Below are 20,580 nucleotides of genomic sequence, written 5' to 3' on the forward strand. Positions count from 1 at the left end.
ATATTAATAAATAAATAACAATGTAGTGGTAACTACCTTCATTATTCCTGGGCACGTATACAGGTGAAGCTTTACTAGAATGTCAGCTACAAGCAGATTTGTGGAAAATTATGATATCACTAATATGCTTGAATGGGGAGAGGATCCCAATCTTCATTTGAAAGAAATTTAATCAGGACAATACATATGTTCAGTGGCTCTTAAATGTCCAAGTTGCTGATAACTGGGACACACTTTTTCATTTTTTATTGGAATGGCCACCTTGGAGTAAACCTTTGAGAAAGAAGAAAAACTAATAAAAATATATCACTTAAAAAAATTCAGAAGTGTTTCAGACCAACTCTCATACCCATTCCTATGCTGCCATTATACCAACTGGTCTTCAGAAGGACTGTCACCATCAATTTTTCATTTTTAAAGGACTTTAATTCTTTCAGCATGTTCATATGGTTTTATAAAGCCCCAGATACCCAGCAAATCCCCTTGGTGTTGTAAGACAAGATTGCTGTTAAAAAATGTTTAGGCTTAGTCAGCTTCTTCTCACTGCTGACTTCATGAGGGGCTCTGGGAAATGGTGTTTATACTAAGCTTAAATTGATAGGGCAAGTTTAATGCAGTAGGGTCAAAGGTACAACTGCTTAGCTGGTCTCATCAACCACTCAAGTTTCAGCATCGGTTTATAAAGAAAGGTCTGTAATGATAACATCTGGCTGCTTGAGCGTGACTGCGTTTTGCCTACTATGATTGAATGGAATTTAATGGTGGGGAGGAGAAAACCTAGGGCAATTTCATTCTTGAATTATGGTTCCAGATGGACAAGGCAAAATGGCAGACTTTGATCAATCTGGATCCAGCCATCTAGCAGTTTCTTGAGCAGACTTGCTTCTTCCATCTCCACCCCACCTCTGGGCCCCTGTAAGACAAGCATCCTTGCTGAGTCAATGGCAGAGGCCCAGAGTAGGCACAGCTTTGAATAAGCTACTCTTTGGTATTATGCATCTAGCTTGGCCTTGCCTTGTTGCTCTGTGAGGAGTCTAAGAATACTTGTGCTCAACAGAAAACACAGCACCCTTCCCCCAGAGGTTGCTCCATAAATGGTTGCTAACCAACTAGGAGATTTGATTGCCAGCCATGTTCATATTGGCAAAGAAGAGATAAAGTTAGTTCCAGATCTCCACCATCATTCCAGTTAACTACTTTGTGCCAAGGTTACAAAGACACTGTGACACTGGGGACCAAAAAATGTAAATGTGTCATAAATTTGCTATAAGACATTATAGGAGATGCCTACTACATAACTCGTCCAGCAAGGGACTGATTCAAATTGTACCCCATTACGCCAAAGATCTTGTGCATTCTGTGGGTACCCAATTCCTTCTGTTATCAACCACAACTCCGTAACATAAAAAGCTCATTGTATAAGTATAAATTCATGTTGCTTAAGGTCCTTTGGAGTCTTTTGAGCATACCTTTGGATCACTGAGTATCTGTAAACTTTTTAGATTTTCAAGAACTTCTTTTTAATATAAACAAGTAGGTAGACAAAAAGTAAATGACGGCAGAGATTTACCTGTAGTACAATAAGGCTGTGCGAATGGGAAGAGGAGTTCTCTGATGCTTAACATTTACCATATTTGCTCCACAAATGTGAAATGTTCTTGGTGTTGGTGCATCTTCAAGACTAAGAGAAGAGGAGTCATAGCCCACCAGACACACAGCGTGAAATCAAGAGGGTAGAGAAAGAGATGCACATGTGGTGCAGGTGAAGGGACCTTGGCCAGAGTGTGAGTCCTACTTCCAGGACCTCATAGCTGCTTGACCTTAGGGGATTCATGCAGACTCTGTTTGTTTATCTGTAATATGGAACAGATGCGTAATCTACTTAATGTAATACATACTTACCCCCATGGCTTATGAATCAAAAATGATATACATGAAAGTTCTTCTGTGGACTCAAAGTCCTACCTGAATGTACATGTCATTATCACTCCTCCCTTGATGGTCCATTTGGCTGATTCCTGTTAATATGATCAGAGGTCAAGCTTAACTCCTCTAGGTCACATTAGAAATTAGAAATAAGGTCCTCAGAGGGAAATATTCTACCTGTGACATGACTGACCTTGATATAGCAAATCCAAACCTACCAAATAAATTAAGGATGATATTTACAAAATGGTTGTCATTTTAGCTCTCAGTAAGATCTTTTTCAGAGAGCAAGCTTCCTCATTACATTTAAGACATGAGTACAGGGGCACCTGGGTGGCTCAGTTAAGCATCTGACTTCAGCTCAGGTCATGATCTCACAGTTCATGAGTTCAAGCCCTGCATCAGGCTCTATACTGACAGCTCAGAGCCTGAAGCCTGCTTGGGAGTGAGTCTGTCTGTCTGTCTGTCTCTCTCTCTCTCCGTTCTTCCCCCACTCACACTCTGTCTCTCTCAAAAATAAACATTAAAAAAAGACATAAGTATATATACAGAAGTTCTATTTTTCTAGTGCTGTAGCCATTGTGTGAAGCAAGACACATGTATTGTCTTCTCCCCCTTCTCCATCGTCCTGTCATTGCCTTCTTCAATTTGCTCTATTTCAGTCACAACTCAATAGCCATTGACAAAGCACATCTCCACTAAAAGAGGAAAACCTAGACACCAAAACAACAGCAAAACCCTGCTCTATACATATACATATCCTTATCAGATACGCATTCCTACCCTTTAAGAAAAATGGGAGAAAGTAATGTATAGAGTGAACCTGAGATAAGTATCTTCTTTGCACTAACAAGCCAGGGTCTACATTCCTTTCCGTCTTATTTAATATTTCATTATCACTTTCAGTTCCTAGGCTGGCCTAGGAACTCTCTCACACATGGGATTGAAACCCTTTAAAGTAATTGTGATTATACACTTTGTGCATTTAAAAGCATAAGCCACCTTTGAAGACAGTGGAAAAAGATAAACTACCAACTGCCAATTCCATGAATCATGTTCTGTTCAAGGGAGTTCTAGATGTGGAAAGCCAACTGTATATGTAGAAGGATATATATATTTATTTACACAGCATATATGTCATGCATAAGTGATCCCGATGAATACTATTGAACTAAAACCTGTTAATTTTGTAGTTGGGACTATTTTAACTTTAATTTCAAATTGTTTTCATTGCCCTATACCTTCAATATCAATGAGGTAAAGAAAACTCTACCCATATGTGCAACCTCTTTATTAGTGTACTAGTATTTTCCAAATTAAATATTATGCTTAAGTATTAAATATTAACATTTTCTCTTAATTATTAGACAAGAACTGCAGCTGATCAGCGAAAGTTTACATGAGGCTCAAACCCTTCAGTACTGGCAGAGTCACACATTAAACCACTTTTTATTCATCTCTGGCTTACACTCAAAAGAGCATCACTTTCAACTTTATGTGGTTGTCCATGTTGTAAATGCAAAAGTAGGGCCATATGTAGTGGAGTGAGAATTCTAAGGAGAATGGGACCCTCATTCATCTAAGGCCCCTCTAGGAGAAATGATTCCTCTTCACTAGGGGCAAAAACTCCCAACCTTCCATGTGAGCGAGTAGTGAAGTCGTAAGAGTGCACCTCAACATTACTCTGTATGACACTGAACAATAGGATTTGTTGGGGAGCTGGCAGGTGGGGCAGGGGTCACAGGGATAAAGGAGATGCACGTGTGACTCAGAAATCGCTGTGGCCAAAGGTGGCCCAGACTTTTATTGGTTTTGGCCAAAGGCTGATACAAGATTCAAGTAGCAAAGAGCAGATTCTTGATCTTAAAAATCAATTGTTGGGGAGCCTGGGTGGCGCAGTCGGTTAAGCGTCCGACTTCAGCCAGGTCACGATGTCGCGGTCCGTGAGTTCGAGCCCCGCGTCGGGCTCTGGGCTGATGGCTCAGAACCTGGAGCCTGTTTCCGATTCTGTGTCTCCCTCTCTCTCTGCCCCTCCCCCGTTCATGCTCTGTCTCTCTCTGTCCCAAAAATAAATAAACGTTGAAAAAAAAAATTAAAAAAAAAAATCAATTGTTAAGATGCAAACTTGGTTTCTTGGAGTAGGAGTAACATTTAAGAAATTAATTTGACAAAAAGAATCCCCAAAGTAAAATCTTTATGGATTATTTTTTTTATTTGTAAGCAACTTTTAGCCTGATTATTGTAAGGAAACTATAACAGGTGGTACATACAAATATTAAACATGTATCCAACAAATTCTTACTGGGTACCAAGCACTGCCGTAAGGCCCTGAGAGTGCAAATTCCCTCCTCATAGGATGCTTACATACTAATGGGAGGGCACAGAACATAAATAATTGAATATGTCAGGGGAGATATGTGCTATGAAGAAAATACGGTGGGGTAAATAGTGATCAAAGAAGGCCTCTCTAAAAATAAGACATTTGAACAGAGCCATAAAGGAAGTGAGGGAGCAAGTCACACAGATCTTCAGAAGAAGGGTACTCTATGAGTGCAAAGGCGCTGTGTGTTTTGCCAGTTGAAGGAACAGCAGTGGGACAGTGTGCCTGAGAGAATGAGAAAGGGCTGGAGGAGGAGAGAAGTTTAGGGAAATAGTCAGGAGCTAGTCACATAAGGCAGCGCAGGCTATTGTTAGCATTTGGGGTTCTAGCATATGGGAGTTACAGAGAGTTGTGGGGTTGTTTTGGCAGGAGGAATGCCACAGTGCAACTTGTGTTCATAAAAACATCTAACTGCTGTGGGAAGAACTCTGTAAGAGGCATTAGTGGAAACAGGGAGAAAGTGACTTGGTTTTCTGCTGTTCTAGGAAATTGGTGAGGGGGCAGTTCAATTAAATAGGTCAGAACGAGAGGAAATTTGGGGGTGCTTTGGTGGAGGGGTTCCACAGTTTGGACTGGCTTCATAAAGGGAAGCAGTGGCCACCTTTTCTGAGGCAACACCCACATCTCTACTTTGGTGTTTTCTACCTGTAAGAGTTTCCACATCCTCGATTCCCATCAGTTCCCAATATCCCTGACAAAGGTTTCGAAGACATCTCAAGTTGAATTTCTCTCTCTTTCCTTTTCCAATGCACACTCTAGAAAAGTTGCAAGATGCTAAGAAAAGCTACAGTACCATATTTGAGCAGTGAGCTCTATGAAAATAAGAAATTTTACATCTTCGTGGAAAAGCATGTCATATAAGGAAATATATTTGAGAGGAAAGTGCCAGACCTCTCACAATATCAAGAGATGGGAGAAGTATGAAGCTTTTAGCAAAATAAATAAATGCAAACCTCTGTCCTCATTCTGACAGTCTTGTGAGGATTTGTAGACTATGAAAGTTTTGTTTCTGAGTCCTCATTCAGTGTTTCATTCAACAAACATCCATTCAGCCCCAAAGTAGCATTGCTCAGTGCCCTGGGCCTTTTGGTAGGAGAGAGAGGAAATGGTATTCAGGATTATTCCCCAAATTTTTATTTTCATCAAATAACCAGAGAAGCATTGGGATGATTTCCTTCAATTAAAAAGTCAAGACATTTTCCTTGACTCTCATGACGGTATGTATAAGTTAACACAAGCCAACTGATGTGACATCCACTTGAATGCTCTCTGGATATTCCAGTGAGTTACCCCCACACAGTTTATGCAGCCTCCGCACTTCCCTCACACTGTCCTCAAGTCCCTCGCAGCTGCAGGATTGCCGAATTCAAAATCAAGCCCCCAGCACTGTGCCACTGTCGACTTTACAGCCGCTCCCAAGCCTCCACTGTCTCCCAGTTGTTCCTGGAAGCCTCCTGCCCTTTCATTTGTTGAAATGCCCAGAGTCCTTCCTTGTTTCCAGTGGTGTGGGGTCATCACTGTCAGCCAGACCTGGTTTGAATTCCAGTTCCTCCAGAAAATTGACTGTCAGTACCTCAATTTCCCATTCCTAAAATGAGGATAAAAATCAATGTTTTCATGTGCTGGAGTTGATTTGAAGATTAAATCAGTGAATACTGATACACAAAAGGCACTCCAGAATTGCTGGTTCTCTTTCTTCCTCTTCCCAGATGCAATTCTTCCGCCTTTTCCCAGCACTTTCAGTCACCAGAGCAATTTGCCACTCACAATTCACAATTCCTACTGACGTAGTTTTTCATTCAGTTATCACTGTTCTCCACCATTTCCCCGGTGTAGGTTTTTGCTGCTGTTGCTGTTGGTTTTGATCACCCTTAGATGATAGGCTCCTCCTGCCCATGCGTTCTCTTTTCCTCCATTTTTTCCTCCCTCAGTAACCCACCCTTTAGATATGACAGCTCACTTTCCCAGCTGTCTGGCCGGCCTGAGCATTCTCCCCCAACCAAGCCACTAGTGCACTTCCAGTGTGGTGAGGGAAGGCAGAAGCAGAGGGCCCCCATCCTTCCTCCATCCATTGCAGCTGGACAGAGCAGTGGATTAGCCAGAGCGTGGCTCTCACTTGGTGCGCTCTCTCTCTCTCTCTCTCTCTCTCTCTCTCTCTCTCTCTCTCTCAGACAAACTCTATTCTGGGTCAAAAAGTGATCAAGGAGTGGCATCTCCAGTGGAGTGGGACAGGGTCCAATAGACAGCCTAAGGGCTTGCCTCCTCTGACAGTTTGTCAGCAGGTCTGCTGCAACCTCACGCCCTCAGACAGAGGCACTTCTTTGCTCCTGGGCAGTAAGGGCTCAGGAAGTGCCGTGAGCCAGCTGACTACACCACTAGCACACCTGGGTGCGAGTTTGGATCAGGTGCTTCTAATTTACGTTCCCAGACCCACTCTGGGCTTGTTGTGTGGCCTCAAGCAAGCCACTTAACCTGTCTGTTTCCTTATATGTCAAGTGGAGATAATAATACTTAACTACATCACAGGGGTGGATAGTGTATATTAATTAATTAATGTTTGTAAAGTGCTTTGAAGATGCAAAGCTGGTTAAGTGTTTAAGTATTCTGATGATAGTCCTCGCTTATTATTAGAACCTTCCCAGGTTCCTGGACCATCACTCACTGATTACGACTAGGTTCTAATAGCACCTGCTGTGCAATCCACTCAGGGATCTAAGGCACAACCCATGAGAATTTAGCCCAAATGGATTTATAATTTGAAAAAGATGTCAGTGAGGCCTGTGCCCAAATGTCGGGCCAGTTACAGGGCTCCCTAGCAATTTTCCAGAAGCCAAGAGGACTGCATCGTGGTATTTGCTGCAAATGGTGCTTGTTGTAATTGCTTTCATCTTTTATGTGGTGCTGCTCAGATATAGATTGAAAACTGCTTGCTGGGACTTGCGGTCTCCTCAGGCCATATCTCAAGGTCAAGATGGGAGAAAATGGAGGCCATATGGTGTGGCCAGCACTGATTTATTTACAAACCCTTGGAACTGTGCTGGAAAGAATGAGAGTTCCTAATATACTTGTCTTCCAGGCAGCTCTGAAAGATTCCAGGTGTTGTTCGTGAATATTTCTTGCACCCCTCTTTGTGGTCATGTCTATTTTGAAAAGACTTTATAGTGGAATTTGGATTTTATATTTGTGACTGTCTTCTATAATGTTCCATTACTTATATCTCACAAACCAATTAGGTAGGTTGAACTCAGGGACTAGGCTGCTAGTAATCAAAATAGAATGAATCCATTCCCAGCCTTGTTAGAGATGTAGCTCTTATCCATCTAATCGATGAAGTGAACAGAACAGACTGTGTCCCGCAACTTACAGTTTTGGTCACACTCTACACCTGATAACTCTAACAAAAAAAACATGTAATTCCTACATATTTTTCATTCATTAACATTCATCTTCATTTTTTTCTACTAGAAGTACCACTCATGACCCCTTACATTCTTTTCCTCATCAGCCTTTCTGGAGAAATACATACTATGTGCAATCTTTTCATTGTTTTCAAGAGCAGAAGTGACTTTTTTAGTTTTTCTGGATAGTTGATGTTTTCTTTTCTTTTTTCTTTTCTTTCTTTTTTTGTTTAGATGTTGGGTACTGTAAACCTAAAGATACTATGAGCCCCACCCTTCAAAGTTTTGTATGAAGAATTAACTCTCAAGATTTTCAGAAGTCCTGAAGCTGAAATCCTAGGCTTTACCTTAAAAAAAAAAAAAAAAAAAAAAAAAAAAAAAAAGTATTCCAATCCCATTAAGGCCCCTTGAATTTTAATTGGCACATGGATTGGTGGCTTTATCTTTCCCTTCTCATGATTGCTCCAGATATGATTATCAGGGGCTTTCCAGGCACACTTAAGCAAGGAAGTGTGAGCATATACATAAAACAGCATGCATGTTATTTTCTTCAAGGTGCTACTTAAGTACCTGCTTTAAGAACACAAGCAGGTCCTTCGGGATGGAGGAATAGTGTGGGCATGGGGCCAAACTCTGCTCTCACAGAATGTCTGTGTCCAAGGCATTGATACTTCTTTTGGGGATGCACCACAGGGAGCCTGAGTTTAAAGAGGACTCCCTTTTTCTGGTAAACATATGTTAACTCATTAGGGAAATAAAGTGGTTTGAAAATAGATGGTGCTGTTTAAAAAATGGACATTACAATTATGATAATCTCTTTTTGCTAGCAGCTAGCTTCAGTTTCTTTTTTCAAGTATTTATTCTTTTTTTTTTTAAAAGTTTTTTTTTTTTTTTTCAACGTTTATTTATTTTTGGGATAGAGAGAGACAGAGCATGAACGGGGGAGGGGCAGAGAGAGAGGGAGACACAGAATCGGAAACAGGCTCCAGGCTCTGAGCCATCAGCCCAGAGCCTGACGCGGGGCTCGAACTCACGGGCCGCGAGATCGTGACCTGGCTGAAGTCGGACGCTTAACCGACTGCACCACCCAGGCGCCCCCAAGTATTTATTCTTAAAGGCCCTCTAAAGTTTGCTATGATAAACTGTCAGAGTAAAAGTGTCCACTACTTTAAACAGATTTATTATAACTAGAATCTTATACGGAGTTGAGGAGAACCAGTGGAAAAGGAATATGCTCTTATCTTGTTGCCACCTCACAACACTAGCCCTTTGGTTCACCCATGGGCTCACATTGACCTCCCCAGAGCTCTCACCTACCTCCCAATCTCCTCCTCTCCATCCAGCCCTTCCTTCCTGCCCTTGTTCTTTGCTACAGCATCTGATCCACTCACAATAAGGTGCTCGGATTGCAATACACACCACCATGATTTGGTGTGGGTGAGGTGGCCCCTCACTAGATAGCCGTGCCCCAAGAGATGGTACTTTAGTTAAAACAGCTGTCCTAGTGGGATCTAACTGAGGTGATAATATACTACACCTCAGTATAGTATAATATACCATATTGATGTATGGTAACGTTGCTTACTTTGTTCAAGTAACTAAAGATCAGTGCATTGTACAATTGAAATGGGTGAATTATATGATACGTAAAATATGGGATAATAAAGTTGTAAAAAAATAAAAGCCTGCCACAAAGTTATTCCCAGTGTGCAATCTCCCATGTTCCCACCCAGCCCAGTGGTGGGATTTTCCAGCCTCCCACCCAATGCACAAATGTTCACATATCCCACAGAGGCTAAGCAGGGTCTGTTTTGCCCAGTGGTGAGGAGTTGGTCACTAGGTCACAAGGTGGCTCTTTCTGTCAGAAAGCTGTTATTTCTTTTCCATTAAAGCTATTTTTTTCTATTAAACTAAAATCTGCCTCCATATAACTTCTATATTTATCTACCCCAAACAATGCCAATCCCTTGCCCATGTGAGTCTTTCAGATATTAGAAGACAACTCTCAAGCCTTCCTCATTCCTTGGACATTTTTAACAATAGGCTTGGCTGGGGTGACACCACCATGCTGCCAAGGTGACTGTGGTCAAGACATTGACCTCTCTGGGGCTGGTGCCTCAGTCACTGGTCTGTAAGAGGAAAGTTGAGCCACGCAGTTTCTCGGGTGCTTTAAGTGTTCCAGATTCTATGGTTTTGAGATGAAGGATTATAAACATATATGCTATATTTTTTTAATCTTGCTCTTTTATTCTTTAAAAATTAATCATTCAAAGACATTACTTTTTTATTCATGATCAGTAGACTTGATATGAATTAGTATATCATAAAGTACATGAAGTATTGCATAAAAATGGAAGTCAAGTCTTCCACCTGACCCATAATGCCTATAATGAATTCCCACCTTCACACAAGGTGATTATATTTCTGGGCTCTGTGGCGCAGCTTAGAGAGTCCTGGCCAGCCGTCAGCAGAACTATACTGTATGTTCTTCATTCCAGGTGTAAACACTGTAAATATAACAAGATTGCACAAATTTAACTTCAGCTTTGAAACAGTGAACCAGGTGAAGTGTGAGAAGCAACTGCTGGCTAATAATTGATATTTTCCCCTAAGTCCCCATAAAGAGATAGCGTCATGTACATCTTCATTATAAAGAACCACAATTTTTATAAAGTGAGTTCATGATGGACCACCCGAACTGAAGAGAAAAGAGCCCTCAAAACAATGACTTTCAGTTTAGAATTCAGGGCCATATTTCCTAGATCATCTTTTGGATATCTGTTTGCAAACACATACCCTTCACACTCCCAGCCTCTGAATTCTTCCATGAGAATCCTCCAGAAGTGTTGGACCCCAGTGCTGTACGAGGCACAATTGAAGAGAGAAGCCCAGTTTCCAGGCCCATGCTGGCATGACACTCACTACCCATAGAGCTCATCTTATACTTTGAAAAAGGTAGGGGGTGGATTCTACTCATAATTATTACATGGATTTTTTACTTGAGTTCTTTGTTACAGGAATCACTTTAAGGAGTAAAGAATAAAATTTACAAAAGAGAATTTTGCTTAACTCTCAAGGGAGAAAGAAAGTGAGTAGGTAGGAGTGAGGAGCCTAGGGTGCCTGTCCTTGACTATCATTTTTGATGGAAACATTTTATAGCACCCAAATGGTTGCTGCTCCTGAAGGAATACTAAGGACAGGAAATCTGGTCTCGCTTCATAAACTCAGGTAGTGAAAGAGCCGTGTGAATACCAGTTAATAAATGCCTAGGTCTGTTTTTAACAATGGAGGGTATCGGTGTCCTGCTTGAAAGCATTCCTAAGCTAGTCGATGTTGTAAAATAATACAGAAAACTGACATTTTTATCGTGACACAAGTTACCATATAGCAGTTATCTGCTGGCTCATCTGGTTTTTATGATCCACAAGGTAGCTGTCATATCGAGACTTGACCAGCATCTTCAGGCTCAGGCTCTCTCATTTCAGCACCTGCCTAAGTGCATAAGCGCCACTTCCAGCACAGAGGCTAATGGACTCTGTCTGCAGGCCTGTGCCAGACAAGCTCAATCCTGGCTCTGTCTCCCTTCACACTTCACTCTCAGCTCTATCTGCGAAAACAACTGAGAGAGAGACTCCACCATGCTCATGGGCACATCGTCTGGCCTTCATCTCATCAGGAATCTGATGGCGTCCCGGTCAGATGTCTATGAGTCAGCCAAGAGAACCAGGCTCCCAGGGACCTGATCTCCCTTCTGTGGTAAAGCCAAACCCTCTAGAATGTCCTCTTCACCAGAGTAGTGCAGTGTGGCTGGATGATTCATGTCACCATTGATGAACCACTTACCTGGGTCCTATTTGGGTAAATGAAGGGCTGAAATAGCCACTCTGTGCAGGCTGAAACAGCTCTCATGTGTTCCATGAGACAGGAGGTGTGGCTGCCATATCCACCATCATAGCGTGACACAAAATCATTGAATGAAAGAATTAATTCAGCATTTTTAATCATTCAGATCTCTTGCAATATCATTATGAATGACCATAGGCTGTAATAGATGAGGATTTTTTACACCCCCACCAGAACAAATTTCTTCTCTGTGAATGGCCTGGTGCAGAATGGGAGTTTGACTTCAGTGAGATGAGATGCTGGATGGAGCAGAGGTTCCTGGTGAGACGTGTCTGTCCATGGGCCCAGTACTACACAGCTGCACCTGTTTCCCCCTTGAGAAAGCATCTAGCATAGTCTTCTGGGAGGCCAGACTCAGTCTTTCCTTTGAGTCTTTCCTGTGTGCCTTGTGCCTGGTGAGAGACCACTGGAAGGAACATTCAGCCCTTCTCCAACACAGTGTACTGTATGTTAGCGACCTTCAGTCCTTTGCTCAGTTCAATTTTATGGAGGGAAGGGGTCACAGTGTGCAGCCAGGAGCCAAACCTGGATAGGAAAATAGAAAGTTACATTTTCTTACAATCAAGTCAGTCTACCTTACTGCATGTACTGATTCACATTTACAAAGAAAGCTCTTTGCAGATGCTACCTCATCTGAGCCTGAATTTGTGATTCGTGGTAGTAAATCTGCCTTGGGAAAAGGGGAAAGTAGAGAGTAGGGCAAAAAACATTTTTCTAAAATGAGTAAATTGCTTCCTCAATGACAAAAAAAAAGATAAATCTGGGTCTAATTTAGCAACTTAAGTAGCAATGGACTGTAGAGGTAGTAACTTTCTCTTCCGAACTGCACAGCTGTGAGGCCCTGTTGCCATCAGACCCCACATGTCTTAGCACATGCTTCAAATAGTCAGGGCTCAAGAAGCCACACTGAGTGCTTAGAGACAGTAGTGAGGATGTTTCCAAAACTCAAATACCAATGACAGTAAAACACTGGCATTTGTTTCTCTTTCAGAAAATTTTGTTTTTATTTTTTAATTTTTTATATTTGAGAGAGAGAGAAACAGAGAGTGCTTAGGGGAGGGGCAGAGAGACAGAGACCGAATCTGAAGCAGGCTCCAGGCTCCAGGCTCCGAGCTGCCAGCACAGAGCCCGACGTGGGGCTGGAACTCACAAACCGTGAAATCATGACCTGAGCCAAAGTCGGACACTTAACTGACTGAGCCACCCAGGCGCCCCTAAAAATTTTAATTAACCATATCTGAAAATTGGCCAAGTCATGTTGGAAAATTAATCTTATTAGTTAAAATAATTCACTTGCATAAATAAGTGAAAATAAAGAGATTCATCCTAATGGATTTGGAAGATCTCATATACCTAGGGTTATGGAGATAGATGTCCTAAGTCCACCATTTACCATTTGTGTGAACTTGACCACTTACTTAACTTCTTTGTATCAGTCTCCTCATATATACACATACATTGGGAGGTACTTGACAAAAAGATGTGACCCTGACTCTGAGAAAATTACGGTAACATATACCGTGGCCAAAAACAAAGCTCTGAATTGTGGATTCTGGGTGATATATATAGACATTCATTATACTCTTCTTTCTAGTTCCATGTTAAAAACGTTAAAGGTGGGGCACCTGGGTGGCTCAGTCGGCTGAGTGTCAGACTTCAGCTCAGGTCATGATCTCACAGTTGGCGAGTTCGAGCCCCACATCAGGCTCTGTGCTGACAGCTCAGAGACCGGAGCCTGCTTCCAATTCTGTGTCTCCCTGTCTCTCTGACTCTCCCCTGCTCATGCTCTGTCTTTCTCTGTCTCAAAAATAAACATTAAAAATAAATAAATAAATAAATAAATAAAAATAAAAATGTTAAGGGCTTTTGACATAAAAAGAAACTAATATATTTTATATAAATGGAAAATTCTTCACCTAAAAAAAGAAATATACATGATATATGTCAACTTATATATATATATAATATATTTATATATTATGTATATGTATATATGTATATGTATAATATATATTTTATATATATGTATATGTATTATATATATATATATATATAATATATATGTATCAGTTGAACATGAAATAGTTGAGTGAGTAGCCCTAGAAATTTAAGAAAGCCTGGATGATACATGGAATAGTTGAATGATTATATTATACACCTGAAACTAATATAACACTGCATGTTAATAGATAAATAAGTTTTTAAAGAGAAGTTTAAGAAGGGAATAATCAGAGTTCATATATTCGTCCCTGCACTTTTTTCTTCTTTTTTTTTTTTAGCAAGTATATTGAGTTCCTATGATGTAACTAGCACTATGCTAAGTGCTGATGATACAAAAATTAAAGTTCAGATACCACCTAAAGGAGTAGTTCTGGTGTGACACTTTTTGAAAGATAAAGGACAGTTAAGAGATTCAGTATAGTAATGACTTATTTATTTTTAAGTTGAATATTAAAGGAATATTTTTTAATTGTGATGAATGCACATAACAAAATTAACTAGGTTAATCATCTTCCACTATACGAGTCAATGATCTCAACTACATCACATTATTATGACACCATTACCACCAGCCATCTCCAGAACTCTTTTGTCTCACAGAACTGAAACTCCATACCCATTAAATAGTAGTTCCCCATTCTCCCCACCCCAGTCCCTAGAAAGCACCATTCTACTTTCTGTCTCTGTGAATCTTACTACTGCTCTGGGTACCTCATGTAAGTAGAATCTTCTATTTATCTTTTTGTGTCAGGCTTATTTCACTCCACATAATATCTTCAGGGCTTATCCATGTAGCATGTGTCAGAATTTCCTTCCTTTTTTTAAGCTAAATAATATTCCATTTTAGGTATATACCACATTTTGCTTATCCATTCATTTTTTAATGGACACTTGTATTGATTCCACCTTTTGAGTATTGTGAATAATGTTGTTATGGACATCGATGTATAAATATCTCTTTGAGACTCTGCTTCTTAATTCTTTTGGATAGATACCCAGAAGCAGAATTGATGAATCTTACATTAATTCTATTTTTAATTTTTTTGAGGAACCTTCCAGTTGTTTTCCATTGCAGCTGCACCATTTTACATTGCCACCAACAGTGCTCAAGGGTTCCAGTTTCTCCACATCCTTACCAACAGTTGTTATCTTCTGTTTTTGTTTTTTTTTTTTTTAATTTTTTTTTTCAACGTTTATTTATTTTTGGGACAGAGAGAGACAGAGCATGAACGGGGGAGGGGCAGAGAGAGAGGGAGACACAGAATCGGAAACAGGCTCCAGGCTCTGAGCCATCAGCCCAGAGCCCAACGCGGGGCTCGAACTCACGGACCGCGACATCGTGACCTGGCTGAAGTCGGACACTTAACCGACTGCGCCACCCAGGCGCCCCTGTTTTTTGTTTTTTAATAATAGCCGTCCTAATGGATGTGAGGTGGTATCTTATTGTGGTTTTGATTTGTGTTTCCATAATGATTAGAAGTGTTGAGGACCTTTTCATTTGCTTATTAGCTCTTTGTATATCTTTGTTGAAGAAATGTCTATTCAAATCTTATGCCCATTTTTTTTTTAAATTGGGTTGTTTATTTTGTTGTTGTTGACTTGTAGGAGTTCTTTATACATTCTGGATATTAACCCCCTATCAGATATATGATTTGCAAATATTTTCTCCCATTCTGTAGGCTACCTTTCCATTCTGTTCATTTTTAAATTTTGATAATCCAGTTTATCTATTTTTACTTTTATTGCCTGTGCTTTTGGTGTCCTATTCAAGAAATTATTGCTAGATCAAATGTCTAAAACTTTTCCCGTTTTCTTCTGACAGTTTTATAATTTTAGCTCTTAAGTTTAGGTCTTTTATTCATTTTGAGTTGATTTTCGCATATGGTATAAGGTAAGAGTCCAAGTTCATTCTTTTGCATGTGGAAATCCAGCTTTCTCAACTTCATTTGTTTAAGACTGTCCCCACTGAATGGTCTCAGTACCCTTGTCAAAAATCATTTGACCTTACATGTGAGGGTTTATTACTGGGATTTCTATTCCCTTGTTCTGTTCATCTGTCTTTATGCCCATACCACACTACTTTACCATAGTTTAATAATAAATTTTGAAATCAGGAAAAGACCTCCAACTGTGTTCCTCTGTTTCAAGAATCTTTTATCTATTCTCAATCCCTTGAGATTCTGTATGAATTTTAGTAGGAATTTCTATTTCTGCCAAAAAAAAATCCATTGGGATTTTATTAAGGATTGCATTAAATGTGTAGATTTCTTTGGCTAGTGTTGTCATCTTAACAATGTTAGGTTTTCTGATCTATGAACACGGCATGTCTTTCCATTTATTCGTGTCTTTTGCACTTGTTTCTGAAGACCAGTTGTAAGCACAGCACCATCTTTGATCATAGAAAAAGGAAAACTTAAATATTTTTCTTAGAGCGGCCTAAAGTCTAATTTGAATAAGACAAATAATATGAATGAGTCAAGGGCATGGATGAGAAATGACACCAGCTGAGGACATCAAGGTGATGCCATGAGGTCAGAGGGGGAAAATCTGTCTGACCAGTATTAGGACCCCCGGGGAGATTGACATGAGGGGCACAAGCCAAGGAAAGAAGCAGTAGAGCCAAGAATACAATGGGTTGACGATCTGAATGACTAAAAGTGAGCTGGAAGGCCAAAATAAAAAGCAAGCAAGCCTGAGAGACCAAGAGGAAGCTTAAGCAGAAATGGATAACCTGGCAAAGGTTGGGAAGAATGCCAAGACAGCACCCCTGTGTGTATGTACATATGTGTGTAGTAGCCTTTGTACATCTGACAAGCAGGGGAAGGACACACAGCAAAACATAGCCAGCAGGAGACCTTAAACAGTATCTGAGCTGGCAAATAAACAAATAAAAAAACAGTTTCTTTTTTTTTTTTTTTTAATTTTTTTTTTCAACGTTTATTTATTTTTTGGGACAGAGAGAGACAGAGCATGAACGGGGGAGGGGCAGAGAGAGAGGGAGACACAGAATCGGAAACAGGCTCCAGGCTCTGAGCCATCAGCCCAGAGCCCGACGCGGGGCTCGAACTCACGGACCGCGAGATCGTGACCTGGCTGAAGTCGGACGCTTAACCGACTGCGCCACCCAGGCGCCCCTAAAAAAACAGTTTCTTAGGAAACCTAATGATCTCAGATGTACCAGTTCTATCAAGAATATGCTCAGATTAATGTCTCAGAGCTCTGTATCACTATCAGTAAAAACATAAAATGAGGAGCTTTTGGTTCTCATCATGTGCAGTGCAGAGGATAGCTAGCTGAGCATGTGACATAGGAGTTCATGGTTTTGTTTGTGTTTTTGTTGTTTTGGTTTGTTTTTTTCTTTTTCTTTTTTTTTTTTTTTTTTTTTTTTTTTGCCAATGCATGCTTGGAAAAGAGGTATTTGTGCAGTTGTTTGTTTCAGACCAGAAAGAAGGATGATTTCTGTCATTATGAAGTGCCTGCATCTATAGGTTGTCAAATACATTATCTCATTTAGTCCTCCTTACAACTCTGTGAGGCAGAGATCATGGCTTCTATCTAAAGACAAACAGGTAGGTGCAGAGAGATGGTCCCAGAAACATTAAAAACTGAGCAGCGACACCTATATACCACGACTTAAAAGCCCGCATTTACATCCACTTTCTCCAGGGTCAGAATGAAGGAGGAGTAACACATCTGGCCTCAGCTGCATCCTGGCTTCAGATCTCCTGGGCAAGAGATCCATGGGTGTTCTAACCCCTGATCACAGACATCTTCAACTGCTCTTTTACTTCAAGGAGGTGTGCACACAGCATAGTTAGAGTGTGGGTGACACAGGACCCATAAATCGAGGCTCGTGGAGCATCTTAGAAGGGAGTTAGTTCCAGGAGCTTCGCTTCTCTGTCCCTTGCCTGGAAAAATCAGAAATGCAAACCGAAGAACATGAGCATAGGGCAGCTTGGGAGAAAACTGCACTGGGCCTTCACAGGTCAGTCCAGTACACTCCTTTAGATCAACCTGACTCTTTGAATTAGTCCTTAAGTGTCCCTAACCTGCATGACAGGAGTGAGCTAAGACAGGATGAGAACAAGCCACGGGGATGAGTGTGGGCTGCTGCCTACATGCTGCAGCAGGCACAAGTCAGCCAGCCCCAAAGTGTCTCCTTGCCCGATTAGATCTAAGGGGAATGTGCACACTGGTAATGGTGGTGAAACCAGCATGGCCATAATTATTGAGATAAGGTACTCAAAGGGAAACATGTACGTGTTTAATACCAAGCTTAGTTTTCATCCTGTGAAGAGTCCAAGAAAGCCACTCACCAGTTTTCATTGTTGATCTGGTTCTGTCACAGACTGTGGAGCCGGTCCCGCCTCCCCAGAGAGGCATGGCAAGGTTGCTAGGTAGTTTTCTGTTTCATTCACTTGTTCATTTTTTTCCCTAATCTAACAAGACTGCCATAATTCTATAAAACATTTAATTAGTAGATAGTGAGTTAAGAGGGGTTTTCCCTCTGTCCTTGTATTTTAACCTACTTGGAAATTACAATGAAAGAAGAATTGGAGCCTTTCGGGTTCTGCCTGGTTACTAATGTACTGTGGCATATCTCACATATTCTTAAATAGGTGCCACTGTCACAAGCCATCAATGGGACACTCGGGAAGAGGGTTGCAGCACTTAAAGGAGCCTCTTCCCATTTTTAAAGAAAGAAATCGGGGCACCTGGGTGGCTCAGTCAGTTCAGTGTCCAACTCTTAGTTTCATCTCAGGTCATGATCTCACGTTCGTGCAATCAAACCCCATGTCAGGTTCTGTACTCAGCTCAGAGCCTGCTTTAGATTCTTTCTCCCTCTCTCTGCCCCTCCCCTACTCATGTGAGCATGTGCCGTCTCTCTCTCTCTCTCTCTCTCTCTCTCTCTCTCTCCTCTCTCTCTCTCAAAAATAAACGCTAAAATTTTTTTTATAAAAAGAAAGAAATTAATGTATAGTTACTATTTGTTTTTTTCTTGACATGGAGTTTGATCATTAAGAGTGCTGTCAGAGGACAGTTGTAAACACCGGGTGCAAAAAAGGTAATCCTTTCAGTCTTTGCTGGGCTCACAGCTGCGTTGACAGTTAAAACCCCTTGTGCTACAAGTGCACTCATCGACACCAGGCTCCACAAAACAAGACAGGGAAAGGAAGGGGCTGCAGTCTTGGAGCTGGAGCACCGAGAGAGGCCTCAGCTGTGAAACCCATCCCCGCTGCTTCACAGCTGAAGAAACCAAGGCCACACGGAAGTGTGACTCGCTAAGGTCAGACAACTAGGTAGCTACTTGGAGGACCTTTTTCATAAGGTGAGGTTCAGATTCACTTGGCCAGGAGACGTGCTGGAAAGTTCACTGTGTTCTTTTTAGGGCTCTCTGATAAATGAATTTGGGGAACTATGAAACCAGGAACTGGGCACCCACATAAAGAAATAAAGCATGTTAGAACTGTTTTCTGAAAGAGGAATTAGGAGTGTAACATCTAAGAGATATCTTGGAAGCACACTAAAAATGTCTTTATTAGAGAAGGATGCAATAAACTTTTCTTCAGAAATAGAGAAGAGATGGTTTAGAAAGAATAACCTGTGGTAACTGGCCTTTTGTTTGAGAATGAGTTGGAATGTAGCAAAAGAAAAAAATGCCCTTTGGCCTGCACATAATAAACAAGATGTAGTAATTAGAGAAAGAACATTTAGATCTATTGCATTTGTACCTTGTGTAACGTGCTTTCATGTTACAAGGTGCAATGGTAGAGGATTTCAGTTCCTCTAGGAATCTTAGTTTAATAGGTGCATTATTAGGAAAATTAAAATGTATTATTGTATGTGCTCTAAAAGAAGCTAGATGCACAATGTTATATCTTTAATGTTGTTGGCACATAGCACATAAATATAACATGTTAAATTGAGATTGAGAAATCATCAGTCTGATCTTCCAAATTGACCTCTGAGATTGAGCTTTCTCATCTGTTAAGAAGTGACTGATGCATACTTGAAACATGGATTGAGGTGGGTAATGGCAAGACTAATAAAAACCCTACAGTGCGATAGTCTCATTTCTTCCTAGTACCCAGGTTTATTTTTCTGAGAGTGCATCACAATGTTATTCTAAAACAGGACCTTAATTGCCAGAAAGGGTTAATGCATACCTGCACCAGTGAAACCCAATTTTATGACAAGTGATATGTCACATAATCTGAAACCTACCTAGCATGTGAACGGTATTCTGTAACAATACTCTAACTTAAAACTTTAAAAAATAAGAATTATAGTTACATTTGTGTATTTTGAAAGCTTGCCTTAAAAAAAAGCTCATGTTCTCTTTAGTTCTGATTCTGTTTAGTGTTGCCTTTATGGCCATTATATCTGGAAATTTAGAGCAATAAATTCAAAGAAGAACTCTAAAGAGAAGACTGTTTATGTTTTAGACTTTATCATCAAGAGCTCTGCAACAGCCAGCAGAAATATTAAACAGGGAGGCAGCAGCCAATGATCACCACAATATTTTTATACTTAGACTGATAAAATCCAGCCATTTTACAAGAATGATTTTATTTAAAATTATTAATAGTTGCAATGTTTCATTATTTGGGAGTAGTAATTAGCTAAGCTACCTATGAATTAAAGTATCATGAAACTAACGGATCTGACAATTCTTTGTGCAAAACAGCTTTGCATTTTTATGGAGGAGGCAAGAGTCACACTTCTCCTTGTGAAAATTTAATTGTGTATTTTTAGAATTCGTTCAAAACTTTCTTCGCTATATTAGCAAGGAATAAGGGTGAGCAGGACTGATGCTTTGTGTGTTTTTCTCATATAAATTCATTAACATTGTGTTCCTAGTTACAAAATTAAGCCATACCTTATGGAGCAGCCCTCAATAGTGATGTAAAAATAACCTATAGAACCTCCTGTGTTACTGAATACAGCTCCATAGGCAGTTTCAAATAAGTA

At 40.5% G+C, this 20,580-nt stretch overlaps 1 protein-coding gene across 3 annotated transcripts in view; it reads left to right on the forward strand.

Moving 5' to 3' along the window:
• Positions 1–20,580, forward strand: part of GMDS (GDP-mannose 4,6-dehydratase) — a 642,226-nt gene that overhangs the window by 597,011 nt on the left and 24,635 nt on the right. The window contains exon 10 of one of the 3 annotated variants that reach the window (XM_045497607.1): positions 10,516–10,650. The exons of the other annotated variants lie outside the window; for them this stretch is intronic. Coding sequence (XP_045353563.1) covers positions 10,516–10,635 — 120 coding nt within the window. The 3' untranslated portion in view covers positions 10,636–10,650. Of the gene's footprint in view, positions 1–10,515; positions 10,651–20,580 lie in introns of those variants that run through there. 3 annotated transcript variants of the gene reach the window in all.

The sequence above is a fragment of the Leopardus geoffroyi genome, chromosome B2, assembly GCF_018350155.1.
Source record: "Leopardus geoffroyi isolate Oge1 chromosome B2, O.geoffroyi_Oge1_pat1.0, whole genome shotgun sequence".
In the NCBI taxonomy this organism is placed as follows: Eukaryota; Metazoa; Chordata; class Mammalia; order Carnivora; family Felidae; genus Leopardus; species Leopardus geoffroyi.